Below are 21,037 nucleotides of genomic sequence, written 5' to 3'. Positions count from 1 at the left end.
TGGTGAGGTAACTACTGTGTTTCACCTGTCAGCCCTCACAGAGATGAGGTATGGTGAGGTAACTACTGTGTTTCACCTGTCAGCCCTCTCAGAAATGAGGTATGGTGAGGTAACTACTGTGTTTCATCTGTCAGCCCTCTCAGAGATGAGGTATGGTCAGGTAACTACTGTGTTTCACCGGTCAGCCCTCTGGGAGATGAGGTATGGTGTGGTAACTACTGTTTCACCTGTCAGCCCTTTGGGAGATGAGGTATGGTGAGGTAACTACTGTGTTTCACCTGTCAGCCCTCACAGAGATGAGGTATGGTGAGGTAACTACTGTGTTTCACCTGTCAGCCCTCTCAGAAATGAGGTATGGTGAGGTAACTACTGTGTTTCATCTGTCAGCCCTCTCAGAGATGAGGTATGGTGAGGTAACTACTGTGTCTCACCTGTCAGCCCTCTGGGAGATGAGGTATGGTGAGGTAACTTCTGTGTTTCACCTGTCAGCCCTCTCAGAGATGAGGTATGGTGAGGTAACTACTGTTTCACCTGTCAGCCCTTTGGAAGATGAGGTATGGTGAGGTAACTACTGTGTTTCACCTGTCAGCCCTCTCAGAAATGAGGTATGGTGAGGTAACTACTGTGTTTCACCTGTCAGCCCTCTCAGAGATGAGGTATGGTCAGGTAACTACTGTGTTTCACCGGTCAGCCCTTTGGGAGGTGAGGTAACTACTGTGTTTCACCTGTCAGCCCTCTCAGAAATGAGGTATGGTGAGGTAACTACTGTGTTTCACCTGTCAGCCCTCTCAGAAATGAGGTATGGTGAGGTAACTACTGTGTTTCATCTGTCAGCCCTCTCAGAGATGAGGTATGGTCAGGTAACTACTGTGTTTCACCGGTCAGCCCTCTCAGAGATGAGGTATGGTGAGGTAACTACTGTGTTTCACCTGTCAGCCCTCTCAGAGATGAGGTATGGTGAGGTAACTACTGTGTTTCACCTGTCCGCCCATTGGGAGATGAGGTATGGTGAGGTAACTACTGTGTTTCACCTGTCCGCCCATTGGGAGATGAGGTATGGTGAGGTAACTACTGTAACTGACCCACTTGGCCCATCTCTTTCCTGACATGGAAGTCGAAGGGTGTCTTAACCAGCATGTTTCCAGGACTCTATGGCACTGAGTATGAAGTAAATGGTACAACCAAGGCTGTAGTGGAGAAAGACCTGACTGGTCTCTATGACGAGCATGGCTGCCCCACACACTGACAAACAGTTCTAAAGCTCTAATGTGCCACAACCAATGAACAGCTGTACTACAGGTTTAAATTGTGAAAATAATTTTTTTTAAATTATCTACACATTTGTACATACTGTATATCCCCTCAACAACCTCGTACCTCTGCACGTTGACTCTGTACTGGTAATCATTGTATTTTCAGTAGCCTCATTATTGTTTATCTTCTTTTCTATTTAAATATTTGTAATTTTAACGTTGTTGGGAACAGGCTCGTTAGTAAAGTCCACCACACCTGTTGTATTTGGCGCATGTGACCAATAACATTTGATTACATTTTTTAATAACTATTATCCCAAAAACATTGCAAACTTTTCTCTCCCTTGTGCGTCTTTCAGACACTCACTCTGCGCTACATTTCCCTGCTTGAAGCACCCCCTCTCTTGCGTAACAAACTTGTCGTGCTGAATTCATCTGAATATACTCTTAAGCTAAGCACCCGGCAGGAACAATGTTATTCAGTTCACATGATTAGAGTGGGTATTTGCTACTTTAAAGAGCTGAGTGGGTGTGGGGGCACTTTCACTGTACTAAAGTCTATTTCAGATACACAGAGAACATTGAAGGATGTAGTGTGTTGTGTAATAGATGTTGAGGATTTTGAGGAGTGTGGCGAGAAAGTGCCCTACAGAGCAGAGAGAGTTGGCATCCTTGAATGGAGTATAGATGTAGAGTAGATAGAACTGCTGCAGGCTTTTGACCATAATACTGGGAGGAGAGATAATGGTGGGGCTGGAGAAAGGCCAGGAATCACTGACCACATTCCTCACTGTGAATAGGAGGAAGGAGAGGGAAAGGAGAAGATATCCCATTTTGATACTCAAAATTACAAGTGGGATTTTAGCTTATTAATGGACTTGAAAGTGGTTTGTTGAGATTTAATGTACTCTTGCGTGACTATTTTGAATAATTCATTCTTACGTCCTCTGCAGTTCCTCTGAAGTATTCAACTGTCTTCATGGGGTGAATAACATGCTGCTTCAGCAACATGATTATCATACAGCCTGCTGCCAATATCTGCCTTCTCCCAACACTAGTAACCTGATCTGTGTTTATATTGGAAGAACAGCTCAGAGAGGCAAGGCCAAGATAGACAGCACCACAGGACCAAGGTCACCAGGACTGCTACTCAGCATCAGATGGATGCCATAATGGTTCAGGCTGGGTTATAGGTTATAGTGTCAGGCTCAGTGTGGAGCTACAAATCTGGAGGATTGCTTTTGCTTCCTGGGTTCGTGGAATGTTAAAGTAGAAGGTTGGCTGGATGTATGGCTACATCAGGAGGGCTGTTTTAGTGGTTATTGGTTATTGTGGTTATTGATATTCCTCTGTTAGTCTCACCTGGAAATATATGTTTGTTTCACACAGCCTGGAACTGATGGCTTTTACACATTGTGAAGCGGAACTGACCTTACCATGATTTGTTTAATGGTGGGCATTGCCAATGATGATGAGGTTTTTAGCTTCTCTTTAACCTTTGAACTAGAGTTATATAGAGACATTTTTGTGACCTTGCTCTCCTCTCTTTAAGGTTTAGCAGTACCACATTCTTTTTTTGAGACATATTTTCCTTCCCTCCCTCCTCCTCTCACACCATCACCTCTCCAGCTGTTTGTGGTGGTTATGGCTGCAGCTGAGGCCTAACACACAGCCTACTGACTGACTGTCCGACTGACTGTCCGACTGACTGTCCGACTGACTGTCCGACTGACTGTCCGACTGACTGTCCAACTGACTGACTGTCCGACTGACTGACTGTCCGACTGACTGACTGTCCGACTGACTGTCCGACCGACTGTCCGACCGACTGTCCGACCGACTGTCCGACCGACTGACCGTCCGACTGACCGTCCGACTGACTGTCCGACTGACTGTCCGACTGACTGTCCGACTGACTGTCCGACTGACTGTCCGACTGACTGTCCGACTGACTGTCCGACTGACTGTCCGACTGACTGTCCGACTGACTGTCCGACCGACCGACCGGCCGACCGACCGGCCGACCGACCGGCCGACCGGCCGACCGACCGGCCGGCCGACCGACTGACTGAATTATTTAAACAGGTGGAACTCCACTCAGATCTCCATCTCATTTCAGGAGTCGGTCAAAGGGCAGAGGTCCTGACTGCTTCATATCTTTTCTATTACCAAAGACTCAATGTTTCGAACACAAGGGACAGAGGCAGGAATGTAATCACCATAAAGGCTGTCGGTATCTTTTTAAAAGCTTGGCTAAATTCACCTGGGTTCATTTATTTTCTTGTGATTGACGTTTTAGTTGGAGATGATGAAATGATCATATTGTTTTGGCCAGTATTCTGAGTTCTACCTGGTGACCTTATGCTCCACTAAACCCATGACGACCACACATTAAATCTAGATCACAAATCTAGAGTCGTTTCTCTCAGGTTTCCTTCCTTCTGTGTCAGTGAGTTGTTCCCATCCATGTCCCCTGCCTGGTCTGTGGGTAACAAACCACTGAGATTCAGGGGAACACCGTTTGTATGCATGTACGTATGTATATATTATGTAGTGCTACACATTTTTTCATTTACATTTTAGAAATTTAGCAGACGCTCTTATCCATAGCAACTTACAGGAGGAATTAGTGTGAAGTGCCTTGCTCAAGTGCACATTGGCAGATTTTTCACCTATTCCTCTCTGGGATTCGAACCAGCGACCTTTCGGTTACTGGCCCAACACTCTTTACCGCTAGGCTACCTGTCGCCTGACTTCTACCAATAAACCCCCCAAAATGGCTAGCCTACCTGCTCCACTTTAACTGAGCATGACTGAGCACTCCCCCACAGTAGCCAGCACACCGAGAGTCCACAGCATCCCCCAGTAACACTGCCTTTCCTGGAGAGCTCTGAAACTAGAGAACAGCCAAGCACCATCACCAGCACATCCTATGAATTAAAGATGATCTTCCATGTTCATTATGCTGTTCAGCCATCTCTCCTGGGTAAGGGAGAACTGGCTATGCTACAGTCGTTCTGTATATGCAGCAGGAGGTTTGTCAGCCAGACTGGCACAGAGATCGTTAGCTACTGCTCCTCGTTACCGCCTCTAGCTCGGGTCTTGCATCAGTACGATTCCGTCACCCCACCACTGGTCCATGTGGCGTTTCGCTGCAGCAGCACCGTATTGATCTAAGAGAGCCCCGTACGTGCACTAGTGCAACTATCGTCTCCATGGCAACGTCGTGGTTGAAGGTGAGCTCCCCCCAGTGGGTTGTTCAGTCAGGGTTGTGAACAGACACAGGACGCAACCCCCCTGACACGCTTCCCTATGCCCCCCCTCTTCCCAACCAACCTTTCCATCCCTCTCTTCCCTCACATCTCTGTTTCCCATCCATCCACTCTCAGAGACAGTGAGTGCTCTATGATAATGATGAACCCCTGTCTCCTTTTGTTCTAAGAGTCTGTAGTGATGATAGTGTTTAATCTGAGTTCTGCCCCCGGTCCACTCACATGAAAGCAGGAGGGCTCAGCCAGGGAAGACCCCCCTCTGGGCTGTCAGCTTCTCACCCTGGGCTCCCCCTCACATGAAAGACCTGACACATGGTCACGCACATCATGAACTCAGACACACACATACTGAGCCTGCATGTATGTGTACACTCACACACACACACCTTACCCTCGCCCCTCCCTGCAACACCCAGCTGTCATTCCATTGTGATTCTGAGCAGCACAGCGGTATACCCCCCCCCCCCCCCCCCCCGTACAGTTTTAGTAAAAGAGCGAGGCAAGATAGGAAGGAGGGAAAATGGCAGAGGGGGGTAATTTAGGAGTGATATTTATAGAGGCGGGTGGCCATGCTACTGGAGAATTAAAGCTGATTGAATTATCCGCCAAGGATATGGCTTATGGCTATCTGTATTACCAGGCTGTCACAACCACCAATCATAGGCCTCCACCACTGCCCATAGCCCCACCCATTCCATGCACACAGTACATCACACACACCTCACAATGACCCATAGATGAATCCAGTGTAGTTCGTCATTTTTTTACGAGGAATCTTTATAACCCCAAAGCGTCTCCACTTTCATTAGACATCATCATGAGTTATGATCCTGTGTTTTCATTTGTCACATGTATTTCATAATCTGGTTAAAGGGAATGCCTCTTCTGCTATGTCTGTGATGGATGCACTAACTACAATATTATTCTCTAGGATGGTTTGACCTGGAATTGTATTTTATTTATTTCGTGGTATCCAATTGGTAGTTAGTCTTGTCTCATCGCTGCAACTCTACGGACTCGGGAGAGGCGTCTATCGAAAGCCATGCGTCCTCTGAAGCACGACCCTGCCAAGCTGCACTGCTTCTTGACACACTGCTCGCTTAATCTGGAAGCCAGCCGCACCAATGTGTTGGAGGAAACACTGTCCAGCTGTAAAAGTGTGTCGGTTCATGTTGCCGGTGGGTGTCAGTTCAAAGCCCTCATGTTTGGTTTCTACTCTAGAACGAGATTCTTCATATTGGAATCCAAGCTGTTCTTGCCAATGGAATGACTCAATGAATGCTAATTCACAAAACAGTCCAGGGTTGTTTAAGGGCACTTCACACACGTTTGGAAATAATGTTTTGAAAGTCAAGTGTACAGTGAAGAATCGCAGGTAGGACTGAGTTGCGTCCTGGGCTGAGCCTATCTGTCTCTTATGGAGCCGCTCGATAATGGAGAAGTCTTTATAGAGGGCTGGGAGGCTAACTGTGCCACACTGGTTGTCTATACTGAACAAAAATATAAACGCAACATGCAACAAAGATTTTACTGACTTACAGTTCATGAGAGGAAATCAGTCAATATAAAAAATATATATATTAGGCTCTAATCTATGGATTTCACATGACTGGGAATTCAGATATATATCTGTTGGTCACAGATACCTTAAAAAAGGTAGGGGCGCGGATCAGAAAACCAGTCAGTGTCTAGTGTGACCAGCATTTGCCTCATGCATCGAAACACATCGCCTTCGCATAGAGTTGATGAGGCTGCTGATTATGGCCTGTGGAATGTTGTCCCAGTCCTTTTCAATGGCTGTGCTAAGTTGCTGGATATTGGAAGGAACTGGAGCACGCTGTCGTACACGTCAATCCAGAGCATCCCAAACATGTTCAACGGGTGACATGTCTCGAGTACGCAGCTTCCAGGAATTGTGTACAGATCCTAGCGACATGGGGCTGTGCATTATCATGCTGAAACATGAGGCAATGGCGGTGAATGAATGGCACGACAATGGGCCTCAGGATCTCGTCACGGTATCTCTGTGCATTCAAATTGCCATCAATAAAATGCAGTTTGTTGTCTGTAGCTTCTGCCTGTCCATAGCATAACTCCACCGCCGCCATGTGGCACTCTGTTCACAACGTTGACATGAGCAAACCGGTCGCCTACTGTACATGTCGCCATACACATGGTCTAGCAGTCTAGCCAGACACCTAGGTATTTGTAGTTGTCCACATATTCTAAATCAGAACCGTCCAGAGTAGTGATGCTAGTCGGGCGGGTGGGTGCGGTGTGAGTTCAGTTTGTCAAATCGGAGGGCCGGAGGTGCCACAGGGTTCAATTCTCGGGCCGACTCTTTTCTCTGTATACATCAATGACGTCGCTCTTGCTGTTGGTGATTCTCTGATCCACCTCTACGCAGACGACACCATTCTGTATACTTCTGGCCCTTATTTGGACACTGTGTTATCTAACCTCCAGAAGTGCTTCAATGCCATACAACTCTCCTTCCGTGGCCTCCAACTGCTCTTAAATGCAAGTAAAACTAAATGCATGCTCTTCAACTGATCACTGCCCCCAACCACCCGCCCGTCTAGCATCTGGACGGTTCTGACTTGGAATATGTGGACAACTACAAATACCTAGGTGTCTGGTTGGACTGTAAACTCTCCTTCCAGACTCATGTTAAACATCTCCAATCCAAAATTAAATCTATAATTGGCTTCCTATTTCTCATCAAAGCATCCTTCACTCATGCTGCCAAACATACCCTTGTAAAACTGACTATCCTACCGATCCTTGACTTCGGTGATGTAATTTACAAAATAGCCTCCAACACTCTACTCAGAAAACTGGATGTAGTCTATCACAGTGCCATCCTTTTTGTCACCAAAGCCCCATATACTACCCACCATTGTGACCTATAAGCTCTCGTTGGCTGGCCCTCACTACATATTCGTCACCAAACCCACTGGCTCCAGGTCATCTATAAGTCTTTGCTAGGTAAAGCCCCGCCTTATCTCCGCTCACTGGTCACCATAGCAGCATGTGCTCCAGCAGGTATATTTCTCAGGTCACCCCCAAAGCAACTCCTCATTTGGCCTCCTTCCAGTTCTCTGCGGCCAATGACTGGAAATGGGAAAAATCACTGAAGCTGGATACTTATCTCCCTCACTAACTTTAAGCATCAGCTGACAGAGCAGCACCTTTACATAGCCCATCTGTAAATTGCCCACCACATCCCCATGTTATTTTTTGGTCATTTGCACCCCAGGATCTCTACTTGCACATTCATCTTTTGCACGTCTATCACTCCAGTGCTTAATTGCTAAATTGTAATTATTTCGCCACTATGGTCTATTTATTGCCTTACCTCCCTAATCTTACTACATTTGCACACACTGTAAATAGATTTTTATATTGTGTTATTGACTGTACGTTTGTATATCCCATGTATAACTCTGTCTGTGTCGCACTGCTTTGCTCCATCTTAGCCAGGTCGCAGTTGTAAATGAGAACATGTTCTCAACTGGCCTACCTGATTAAATAAAGGTGAAATAAATAAAAATCAAATTAATAAAAATGTACTGCCAAATTCTCTCAAATGACGGATGCAGCTTGTGGTAGAGAAATTAACATTGAATTCTCTGGCAACAGCTCTGGTGAACATTCCTGCAGTCAGCATGCCAATTGCACGCTCCCTCAAAACTTGAGACTTCTGTGGCATTGTTGTGTGACACAACTGCACATTTTGGAGTGGCCTTTTGTCCCCAGCACAAGGTGCATCTGTGTAATGATCATGCTGTTTAATCAGCTTTTTGATATACCACACCTGTCAGGTGTACGGATTATATCTAGCAATGGCCAAACATATTGTATACTCCCACTTTTTTGTTCTCTTTCTCTCTCCTATTTTCTTCTCTCTCTTTCTTGCTCTCTCATTCTCGCTCCCCCCTCTCACTTTCTGTCAAATCAAACTTTTATTGTCAGATGTGGTGAATTCAACAGGTGTAGGTAGACCTTACTGTGAAATGCTTACTTGTAAGGCCTTAACCAACAATGCAGATTTTTTTAAGTAAGTAAATATTTTTATATAATAAGAAAAGAATAAGAAAAATCTACTAAAGCAAGATTATTATTTTCTTTACAATAAATAACAATAACATTGTTATTATTTACAGGGGTACTGGTACTATGTCAATGTGCGGGGGTACAGGTTAGTCCAGGTAATTGCGTAGGTAGGTAGGGGTAAAGTGACTGTCTCTCCCTCTCTCCAAGCAAAGCTTTACACACATTCCAGGACCTGACATCATTATAGTGTTTGTGCGTGCATCTACAACCTCGCAAGTGTGTGTGTGTGTGTGATTCTGCCAAAGCAGGATCTCAGCATATCCTACATCATGCAGCATAGATGATGTAGACATGTCATTAACTCCATAAATAAGCCATGAGGAAATACTGGAGGGAGGGAGGGGGGGGTTGAATAGGTTTCGGGAAGTAGGAGTATGTGTGTTTGGGTACTGTTGAGTGAAGTTCTGCGTGTTTGTGCGTGTCAAGTCATTTTAATTTGGAGTGATGGACTAACTGAACTGTCAATCTCCAAGAAAGAGTGTTGCTGCAATGTTGATGAATTGATCTGCTCTCCCCTCAGCCCCATGTTCCTTATACTGAAGCTGTGTGGTGGGAGACAACACTGTCAAACACACAGATAAACAAACACCTACATGTTCTATTCTATCCATTCTATTCTATATCATCTGATGGACACAGAAAGCTATTCTATCATCCTATTTGTATATGTACACCCCAGCCTTTATAACAGAAACACTCCTTAACAGTAGAGGAAATTAACCCAAGCTTTCTTCAGATACTTTAAATGAATTTAAAGAAGATAGAATCTCTCATCATCGCTCTTAGACGGTGACTTCCCATTGAAGTACAGTAAACACAAAGACAAAAGAAGCCTTTGAGACAATGCAGGGGTAACGGCTAACTAGACATCCTCTAAAAGAGAGGAAGAGGTGCTGATGCATTGCCTTTTGTTGTTGTTGCTGTCTGGCTGATCAGAGGGAAGAAGAGACAGTTGACAGTTGAAAGAGAAGCAGTGGAACACGAACAGCCAGTTGACTCTAGTGCTCCCAGTATGTCTTCCAGTATAACTGGGATTTAATGGGAGCTTATTGTTCCAGTTGACTGAGGTGGAGACTTCCTGCTAGAACTGACAAATCTTTTTAAAGGCTCATTGCTATTCATTCACAGTGGGAGGACACGGTTGATTGCAACCATGATGGATTCAGGTCAAACTCATTCGGTGTTTAACTCTCTGCCAATACATTGTGAATATGAGGAATGATTCAGTGAATTGTTTTGGTTTTCATTGAATATACAGTGGAATCTTGCATTACTATCTAGCAGTGTCGCTGAGAAGTTCATGTTGTTTCTATGCCTCGTGCTGTGCCATAGTTGTCTTCCCCAAAAAATGCAAGTGACTAGGGACTCCCTTAATCACCAAAAATATATATGTATAATTATATATGGTTCCCATTCTTTCCAAGAAATGATGCACCAGACTGTATACATGTTTCATGCTTATAATCCTGAGTTAGGTCAGCCCCCTGATTGAAAACAGCAAAGAGCCAGGCAGAGAGGAGAAGTTAGTCCCATCTGTCCGAAGCACAGATAGACCGAACACGCGCACGTACTCACAGTTAAGGGTGCTAACTACCTCCTATCTGAACACAGTTTTATTATTATCATTACACGATGTCATTCACGTAACCCCCATGGCCTGTCACGGTCATGTATGACATCATATTGAGTCCAGGCTGAAGGCTGACAACATTGACTGGCTTTGTTTAACTTGTGATAAGAGTTGTTAAGAGAGGGAACATGAGTTTGAATGGAATTACCAGTGATCGAGTACTGTACTGAACCGAGTAGTTGGCCTATCTTCTCCTTGCCTTTTGGCTTACATTTGTTTTGATTTTGTCTTGCTTTGACCAAACTGATGGGTCTCTAGGCATAATGGCTGTGGGAAGAACCTATTCTGATTCTCTTCAGAATTTTTTATTTTTTTATTTCACCTTTATTTAACCAGGTAGGCAAGTTGAGAACAAGTTCTCATTTACAATTGCGACCTGGCCAAGATAAAGCAAAGCAAAGCAGTTCGACAGATACAACGACACAGAGTTACACATGGAGTAAAACAAACATACAGTCAATAATACAGTATAAACAAGTCTATATACAATGTGAGCAAAGGAGGTGAGAAGGGAGGTAAAGGCCATGGTGGCAAAGTACAATATACAATATAGCAAGTAAAACACTGGAATGATTCTCATCTTACTGTGTGTATTTGTGCAATCAATGCATGCATTCCTCCTTTCATATATGACATGTGTGTTATCTGCCTGGTACCCTCTCTGTGTTCCCTTCCCATGACTCTGAAGATCTCAGTATGGAGTGCATAGGGCGTCTGTATGACCATACATAACTACTGTTGTGGAGAGGAGACCATCTGTCTCTGTTACGCTATGAAATGCAGCCTTCCGCCGTTCTCCTTTTCTCCTTCATAGAAATCAATGGAGAAAAGATATGGAACCAGATAAATCATGACAAGCATGGCTTTCCTGGATCGATCCATTCATTCTACAATATACTATTCCCTTTCAAAGCTTGCAGCATAACTATTCATCCATCATCCATGTCTGACTGTGTATCCCCAGTTGTGCTTTCTGAGAGTAGATTCTGATTCACTGTAGTAGTCTCCAGAGTGGCTGGATTTAATATATTGTATATGAGTCTTTCTATAAATAATGGGGCCAATGTGTGACATTGGGATCAACATTTTAAAATGGTTTGAAACAACAACAAAAATATTTTTAATCATTTCCACATGTGTACTTAGGGGAATAAAAGGTAATATATGCAAGTTGGCCCATAACTCCACTTATACAACACAGGTCTAGGACTATACATCCTCAGGGCTCATACAGACATTGGCAAGTCAAATTCAAGGGCTTTCAGGAACGTTTTCAAGCACTTAATTGTAATGTTAAAGGACCTTAATGTTATCATTGTTTTTTTTTAAGCATGCAGAAAGTGTAGAAGAAAAGTAGGCTAGTACCACTTTAATTATGCTTTTTTGGGGGGCATTGATGTTCAAATGATTATTACATTCTAAAATATGTGGTGATTAATGTGGACATTGCCTGATTAAATCAATTGGATTCATGCATAATAAAGCCATGAATAGTGGTATCATTCATCTTACCATTGCCGTTTTTATAATGAGAAAGTGGCCAAAAACCAGGTTCCTTTTTTTAATGGAAGGATTTGTATGGAAAGACAAATTGAAGCCAACATTAGATGTTGTCGTCCACATAATAATCACACATGGTTTTACCTCAACAGAGTAGCGCAACACCATTCAATTGAAGCAGAGGGAAACAAATGAAAGTTGCCACATCTCTCACAAAAACGTATGAAAACTGAAATCACAGATAAGTATACGGGAGCAGGAAAACTTAAATTGGCTACAATAATTACAAGGTATTTTCAAGCATCAAAATGAGGAAATAGGTCTTTTCCAGTACTTGAATTTCTGAGCTCCAAGTTCCAATAAGCTACTTCAAGTCCCTTTTATTGTTTAAAATTGCAGGTGTAACATGGAAACCAAAATGTATTTATTACCAGATCATATTGTCAATAAGCCCACTAAGGTATGTAATTTCTCATTATATCAGAATAAATCATAGGAAGAGCGTTGGGTGTGGTGCATTAATCTATCCTATACATTTGCGCACAAGAGACCAATCCAAGGCACAAAAACATGAAAACATAAACTAATTACCCTGATGCCTTTGCTGTTAAATCCAAAACCCTACTGTAAATCAAGCAGACAACAGCAGATCAAGCTGGGATAGTAGATCCAAAGTGGATCCAGGCACAACTGTCTCCACCGGCATAATGAATGAGGAGTGGCGACCTGTCTTTCAGAGCCTGTTTTGAGCCCCACATTTGTCTACGTTTTTTTTTTTTTTTTTTTTTGGGGGTTACGTGTTATGCATGTTATTTTGGCAAACAATGTAAAGAAAATATATATCATTGAGTTAATAAAGCAGCAGACAAACATGGTCTCTTTTTTGCTTTCTTGAATAAGGCAGATCCAAAATGCAGGTGTTTCAGCCCAGCTCAGTTCTTTCTGTGGTGGTGGGGCAGCCAGAGGAAAATACAGAGCGTAGGGGTTGGTAATGTTCTCTAGTTGCGCCGTAATTGGCTCAGTGTTCTGTCACTCACAACAAAGTGAGTCCAGAAATGTATTGTATGCTGCCTCATAAATGATGTAATATGCCAGAGAGGTATGTATACTGTCGCTAAGAAAGTAATACTAAGTTTATGTGTAGTAAGCTGTTAGTAGCCCATGTGCCTCACCCAAATAATTTGATCTATTTTTCCCTCTTAATTTTGACCTAATGTTCTGACTTGGTGGTGCACATGTAGCCTATAACCTTTTATATAGAGAAATGTAATCATTGAATATTGGAAGAGCTTTCATTGTCTGCTTATATGCTCCCTTTATTTAACCTATGGTTCTGACTTGGTGTAAGAATGGCCCATGTTTTGAATTCTGTTGCTGTACATTTCAAAGTGCTAAACAAATATTTATATTGACCACATCCATCCTAGCTCTCTCATTAATGTCTTAATTGAAATTATGGATTGCCTCTTATCCGCTTGTCCGCTTTTGCCATAGTTTGCACATCTCAATTGTCAGTAGAAACCACATTTGTTTAAGCAAGTCAGCCATGTCAGCTATATTGTTTTAAAAGGCAGCAAATGAGGTTGAATGAACAGTTTTTCTGCCAGACAAGGCTCTGCTGATAGCCAGGTGTAGCAGTGGTAAGGTGTTGGGAATGCTGTTGGGACTCCTTTATGTAGGCCCTAACAGTTTATGAGCACCGCTATAATGCAATTAATGTATTGTTTAGTGTTGTGTAGGGGCTTTTTTTGTTGATGCACCAGGATTTCACTGATAAAATCCCCACTGTGAGAGAGCAACATATTCTGGACATACCTCGCAAAACCCTTTTTTCCCAATACTTGGGCTGTTGTTGCATTGCATGCACTAACACAACAGCTGTTTCTCACTTGGCTGTCATTTGGAGAATTCCTCCCTCGATCAGATGATGATGTGTGAAAATATCAGTGTAATTAAACAGTTCAGCACCAACTGTGCATCCAGGTATTATGCATAATTATTGAAGAACCACATTAATGATTTAGGTTTTAAGTATCAAGGTAAGGTGACACTTTCAGTTAGAAGTATTCAATTTTTCAATCTCATTTATTATTTGTGTGTCTATGAAAACTGTTTCCACCATGTAACACAACACGTTATGGACTTACACAGCATTTCTGAGCTCTCTATACAGGATTCTTACAGGGTTCAAGTTCAATGTCTGATTGAACTGATTAATGCTTAATATAGGATATAACAACAACTGACAAAAATGCAATGTTTTATGTCACACGTTTTTGGAGAAATCTGTCAAGACAACCGTGATAAAGGGTTTTAAATCAACTTGTGAATTTTATTGAATATAGCTATGATCTCCCTTTATGGTAAAAAAATAGCAGATTATTATCAACGACTTATCAACAGCTGTAACAAGTTTTCCATTTTTGAAATCTGGTAGCCTAGTTTATAGAAAGACCCATATGAATGATTCCCTGATATGTGTCTGGACGGCTGAGGGTGGTGGGGGTAAGGGGTTAACTAGCGTAGTGGAAACACTGGGGGTCAATTAGCTCTGCATCTCCCTATGGACAGGGGCAGGGGAGAGGGGCTGGAGGAATCCCACTCTTACACACACACACACACACACACACACACATAATGGGCAGAGGACTCAGTGGAGCGTGGAGGAGAAGTAATCTGGAGAAGACGCATGGCAACATGCACACAGGGAGAGAGCTGAAGAGAAAAGGGGGGAGGAGAAAGAGGGAGAGATGGGGGGTGAGAGAGTGGAGGATGGAAGGCATGGAGGAAAAATATGTGCTTGTCAGATTACGAGAGGGTGTGTCAGTGTGAGAACCATTTAGTACCTTTTTTCACCCTTCAAATCAGCAGTGAAAATGTCATATTGTTCTTTGAGATTCCATTACATGTAGCTGAAATGTGGTCCCAGTTCAGATGGGGTCTAAATAAACCTCTTGTCTCAGTCACGTTGCCCTCTTCTCTCTCTCCCTCACATTCCTTACTTCCCCTCTTTTACTCACTTCCTTGATTGGTTACCAGTTGTGGGAAATGATAACATGCATGAAGGCTAAAAGGAAAGGCACACAACAGGGTTTGTCATCTTTCGCTCTCTGTAGTTCTTTCTTTCTTAATCTCTTTCTTTTTCTCAGTTTGTTGGTGTGTTCTCACATCTGGAGAAACAGGGCTGGTGACGGCAGCAGCCCCCCCCCCCTCTCTCTCTCTCCCACCATCCCTCCTCTCTCTCTCTCTCTCTCGCCCTCGCACTGTGCTCCGTGTCTCTGTTTCCGTTACTGGAAATCAGATTGTGAGCCGTGGAGATGCTGGCAGAAGCACAGTGTGGAATAGTCTTGACATCCCAGAGAGGGATCAGTGTGAAATTCTCCGGCTTTAGAAGAAGACTGAAAACCATCTCAGGATTCTCTGTTCTCACGGACTGAAGCTGCCCGTCATACCTTGTGCCTTCCTTATTGCCTCATCTTACATTTGAAACTGACATTTTAACCTTGTTTTCTTAAATGAACATCAACTGAGGGAGACCTTTTTTTCGTCTCAACATTTAGAAGAAAATCCCCAACCTTAGACGTGAGGTTTTTATGGACAGTGCTGGATCTGACCACTCGGGAAGTGGATACCTTTGAGATTTTACTCCCTGTTAGTTAGTTCATATTAACCCCTTGTGGGCCAGACGTCTCAGCACACAGTCTCAGGTAGGATGACGGAAGTCCTGGTGTCTGACATGAACCTGAACACAGTGTGTGAGCGGCTGGAGCAGCACTGCTGTGTGGTGGACCAGCAGCAGAACAACCAGCAGCAGCTTCAGCAGCCTCAAACCCCCTCCTCAGCCATCAGGAGGCACACCAACACCGGGGCTAAGCTATGGGGTCGCGTACGCAGCAAGCTCCTCAGACAAAAGGTCCCTACTTAATTTATTTTCCTCCTTTTTGTTATTTTCTCTCATTCTCCTTTTATCAGCTTAGTCACGGTTTTCTTTCTCTGTCATTGCGAATCTTTTTTTGCTCTCTTTACTCCCTCTTTCTCTCTGTGTTTGTTGTCATCCCTTTCTACCTCTTTCTATGGTCTTACGGGACTGACAAGGTCTCTCTGTGTACTTCACTGCACTGGGGTGAAATGTACACCAAACTCGTACTGTAGCTTCAGCTAACGCACTGCCTCTCTGCTTTGTGCTGATGCTATTAGATGACAGACTGGTAGTGAAATGCATTAAATGAATGATTTAGGTACAAGGGATAATTTACTGTTGCGGAGCTACAGTGTTATTGCCCTGAGTACTGCGTGTGTGTGAGATGCCACAGTGATTTTACACACTACACCCCTCCCACCACTTTATCACCCTCTCATCCTCCTTCCACATCTACCACTCTGCTCTTTTTGCCCCCTCAGTGCAAAGCCAGTGAATGGGCATGATGATAGACCTCTCTGTGTGATAACAGATCTGTTTATGTTATCAGGGGTGTTTTGGTGTAGCTGAGAGTCTGAGATTGCTCCCTCTGCTGTTCTGTTCTGAGAAGTTTTACCCCTAGACACTGATCTAAGCCAGTATTGCATTTCCCCCCTAATGGTTGAGGTGAGGATGTTGGGGATAGACACAGATCTAGGATCAGCTTGCTAAGGGCACCCTATACCAAGAATGTGTTTTATTGGTAGAGGTTGGATATGGCTAACGATCCTTTCAGCAGGGCTCCTGGGAACCCGGGTTGAGACTCATTAGGGCTCCTGGGAACCCGGGTTGAGACTCATTAGGGCACCTGGGAACTCTGGGTGAGACTCATTAGGGCACCTGGGAACCCGGGTGAGACTCATTAGGGCACCTGGGAACCCGGGCTGAGACTCATTAGGGAACCTGGGAACCCGGGCTGAGACTCATTAGGGCACATGGGAACCCGGGCTGAGACTCATTAGGGAACCTGGGAACCCGGGCTGAGATTCATTAGGGCATCTGGGAACCCGGGCTGAGACTCATTAGGGCACCTGGGAACCCGGGCTGAGACTCATTAGGGCACCTGGGAACCCGGGCTGAGACTCATTAGGGCACCTGGGAACCCGGGCTGAGACTCATTAGGGCACCTGGGAACCCGGGCTGAGACTCATTAGGGCACCTGGGAACCCGGTGTGAGACTCATTAGGGCACCTGGGAACCCGGGCTGAGACTCATTAGGGCACCTGGGAACCCGGTGTGAGACTCATTAGGGCACCTGGGAACCCGGGCTGAGACTCATTAGGGCACCTGAGAACCCGGGCTGAGACTCATTAGGGCACATTCCTTTCTAATTAGACATGGCAGTTACTGTCACCAGAGTGCCAGGCTGAGGAGAGGAATGGTCCAGCTGACTACTCTTTCAAGTTGGACTGACTCCTCTGTCTGGGGAATGCACACACACGCATGCCCAACACGCGTACACACACAGCTGCTGTTGTAAATATGCCTTTGCTTCAGGTTCTAGGCCATGACTCATGCGTTGGAGGAAGAAGGTTTTTTTTTTAGGAGACACTGTCTTTATCTCCGGTGCTACAGGTCTTTTACAGAGGCAGTTGGTCTGTATCTGTTTTTATATCAATGTGCTGGTAACCATTCGCCACTTTACTGCTTAATATGGTGGGAGTTTCTAGGTGTATGTCTGTGAACATATATGCAGCAATACACAGTGTTAGACCGAGGAAACTAGGTCTGTATATTTCTGCACTGGTAGCACTTTGAGCAACAGCAGTAACTGATGTGCATGATAAAGGAGGACAAAACCATGGTGCTATACTGGAACAAAGGATCCAAGATCAGGGTTGGAGTGAACTCTATCTGCAGCAGCACTTTAGACCTGGGTTCAAATACGATTTAAAATCATTTCATGTAGCATTTGAAATCATTTAAAATAGATTGAGCTTCACAGGCAAAACCCTGACCATTCTTAGTATTTGAGCAGGTCTGCTTTAGACAGGTCAATAAAGAGCGTTCCCTGCTTCTGATGGCTGGAACTGACAGTATATCTCCTCTCTGCTAGTCTCTCCTGACTCTGCAGCCTGAACCAGGATCAGGCCTGGATTACAGGCAGAAATCCCTTCAGCTTTACCCCATCGATATCAGCTGATCTCAGCTGATCCCAGACCTTTCTACACACCCCCCCTGGCTGAGTCCCTCTGAGTCCTCCCGCACTGCAGGCCTGATATGTGAATCTGAGAGAGAGGAGGGGAGGGGAGAGTAGGCTATCTGGGTTGTTTTGCTTCTTATATTTAAATGACATAAATTGGTTTGTTCAGCTAAGTGCTGCACACTCTTGGTTTTCAAAATACACTGATACTCAGTTTACACACACAGAGCCACATTGACCTGTGTTTACACATCTGTACCTCTCTCATAATCACAGTATAATACACACCTTCACACACACATGCATACTTTCACGCTTGCACATATTTTCACACACTTGATCATGCACTTTCTTTTTTCTCTCTATCTAACACAGACATCCTCCCATAGGAGCATGTTTTCACCCTCGTGGATGCAGCTATGAGGTCTCATTCATTCATGTTCAATGAGTCTTTGATGGTTGGGTCTGAGTAAACGTCAGGTCTATGAATGACCTCTCAGTCCCAGCCCGATCCTCACCCGACTGGGGTCATAAAGTGTGAGTTATTCCCCTCCATATTTCCTCTACAGCACCACAGAGAATCAGGCTTTGGACCGGAGCAACTATAGAATCCCTACTATTACCACTCTACCACGCTCATGCTGTTAAGAGGTGCTAAGAAGGAGAGGAAGGAGAGAGAGTGTGTGTTGAACAGACTGCAGGGCGTGACGGCGTGTAGCTGCTAGCATGTATTAGTGAGATTTAGATGGAGGATGACGAAGGGTGTGTATTTGTTGTTTAACGTGTGTTAGTGAGTTTTAAATTGGGAGGGAGGTGTGTTTTGAGTACTGACTGAGCACACAGGATCATTTATTTTCCGGCTCTAATTAAGACTATGCAGAGAAAGAAGCGGGAGGGACTCCAGTAGAGCTTTGGTTGGCAGAGAAAAGGTTTATTCGAGGCTGAATCCGATATTATGCCCCTTAAGTACCGTGTTCATTATGTTTTCTGTTAATTGTGTTTTGAGGCCATGTCCTCTTCCATACTGATTTCCATTTTGGTGAGTTATTTAAGCAATAAGGCCCGATGAGGTGTGATATATGGCCAATATACCACGGCTAAGGGCTGTTCTTACGCACGATGCAGCATAGTGTCTCGATACAGCCCTTAGCCGTGGTATATTGGCCATATATCACAAACCCGAGGTGCCTTATTGCTATTATAAACGGGTTACCAATGTAATTAGAGCAGTAAAACACTTTTTGTCATACCGTTGGAATATGGTCTGATATACCACGGCTGTCAGCCAATCAGCATTCAGGGCTCGAACCACCCAGTTTAGAATGTTTTTTTTTTTACCCCTTGGTGAGCTTCAGCTACCAGTATCCTTAGGAATCATGACGAGCAAAAGCAGGGAAAACGGGAACAACAGCAGTTTCCTGCTGGTTTGAGTATGACAGAGTATGAAGTATAGCATCTCCACACAGAAAATGATGGTATTCCATTTGAGTATGCTGATTAGTGTAGATGACATGTTACTGTTTCATACCCCCGTGCCTCTTTAAAGGGCCTTCAAATGCCAGCCAGTACTCTAATGGAGTGTTTTATAGGGCATATAAATCTGACTGTCACTAAAGGGGGTCCAGCCCTTCACTGTCCCCCCCACGCTCCCCCACCAGACACCCTCGGGCTGGCTAATGCGCTCCATGAGGGGTGGAAGGGGCAGGGGAGTATCCTCAGGCTGCTACCCAAGATGACCCTCTCCCTGCTGGGCTGGGTCAAACCTGCTGCCCCTGGTAGAAGAGTGGGTATTTTTTGTCTCTGTCTCTCCCTCCATGGGGCCTTCGTGAATCATCCAAATAGTCTAGGAAAATGGTTCCCAAATTTTTTACAGTCCCGTACCCCTTCAAACATTCAACCTCCAGCTGCGTACCCCCTCTAGCAGCAGGGTCAGCACACTCTCAAATGTTGTTTTTGTAAGCCTGCCACACTTGGCAATATCTTGCATGGAATAGCCTTCATTTCTCAGAACAATAATAGACTGACGAGTTTCAGAAGAAAGTTCTTTGTTTCTGGCCATTTTGAGCCTGTAATTGAACCCACAAATGCTGATACTTCAGATTTACATTTACATTACATTTAAGTCATTTAGCAGACGCTCTTATCCAGAGCGACTTACAAATTGGTGCATTCACCTTATGACATCCAGTGGAACAACCACTTTACAATAGTGCATCTAAGTATTTTAAGGGGGGTGAGAAGGATTACTTTATCCTATCCTAGGTATTCCTTAAAGAGGTGGGGTTTCAGGTGTCTCCGGAAGGTGGTGATTGACTCCGCTGTCCTGGCGTCGTGAGGGAGTTTGTTCCACCATTGGGGAGCCAGAGCAGCGAACAGTTTTGACTGAGCTGAGCGGGAACTGTACTTCCTCAGTGGTAGGGAGGCGAGCAGGCCAGAGGTGGATGAACGCAGTGCCCTTATTTGGGTGTAGGGCCTGATCAGAGCCTGGAGGTACTGAGGTGCCGTTCCCCTCACAGCTCCGTAGGCAAGCACCATGGTCTTGTAGCGGATGCGAGCTTCAACTGGAAGCCAGTGGAGAGAGCGGAGGAGCGGGGTGACGTGAGAGAACTTGGGAAGGTTGAACACTAGATGGGCTGCGGCGTTCTGGATGAGTTGTAGGGGTTTAATGGCACAGGCAGGGAGCCCAGCCAACAGCGAGTTGCAGTAATCCAGACGGGAGATGACAAGTGCCTGGATTAGGACCTGCGCCGCTTCCTGTGTGAGGCAGGGTCGTACTCTGCGGATGTTGTAGAGCATGAACCTACAGGAACGGGCCACCGCCTTGATGTTAGTTGAGAACGACAGTTTGTTGTCCAGGATCACGCCAAGGTTCTTAGCGCTCTGGGAGGAGGACACAATGGAGTTGTCAACCGTGATGGCGAGATCATGGAACGGGCAGTCCTTCCCGGGAGGAAGAGCAGCTCCGTCTTGCCGAAGTTCAGCTTGAGGTGGTGATCCGTCATCCACACTGATATGTCTGCCAGACATGCAGAGATGCGATTCGCCACCTGGTCATCAGAAGGGGGAAAGGAGAAGATTAATTGTGTGTCGTCTGCATAGCAATGATAGGAGAGACCATGTGAGGTTATGACAGAGCCAAGTGACTTGGTGTATAGCGAGAATAGG

The 21,037-nt window shown here is 44.8% G+C and overlaps 1 protein-coding gene across 8 annotated transcripts in view; it reads left to right on the top strand.

The window, feature by feature from the left end:
- Nucleotides 1–21,037, top strand: part of LOC123998616 (active breakpoint cluster region-related protein-like) — a 263,562-nt gene that overhangs the window by 222,462 nt on the left and 20,063 nt on the right. The window contains exon 1 of one of the 8 annotated variants that reach the window (XM_046303647.1): nucleotides 15,065–15,684. The exons of the other annotated variants lie outside the window; for them this stretch is intronic. Within the exon in view, the coding sequence (XP_046159603.1) occupies nucleotides 15,484–15,684 (201 nt within the window). The 5' untranslated portion in view covers nucleotides 15,065–15,483. Of the gene's footprint in view, nucleotides 1–15,064; nucleotides 15,685–21,037 lie in introns of those variants that run through there. 8 annotated transcript variants of the gene reach the window in all.

This window comes from Oncorhynchus gorbuscha, linkage group LG16, assembly GCF_021184085.1.
Source record: "Oncorhynchus gorbuscha isolate QuinsamMale2020 ecotype Even-year linkage group LG16, OgorEven_v1.0, whole genome shotgun sequence".
NCBI lineage: Eukaryota > Metazoa > Chordata > Actinopteri > Salmoniformes > Salmonidae > Oncorhynchus > Oncorhynchus gorbuscha.
This window is presented reverse-complemented; position numbering and strand designations above follow the sequence as displayed.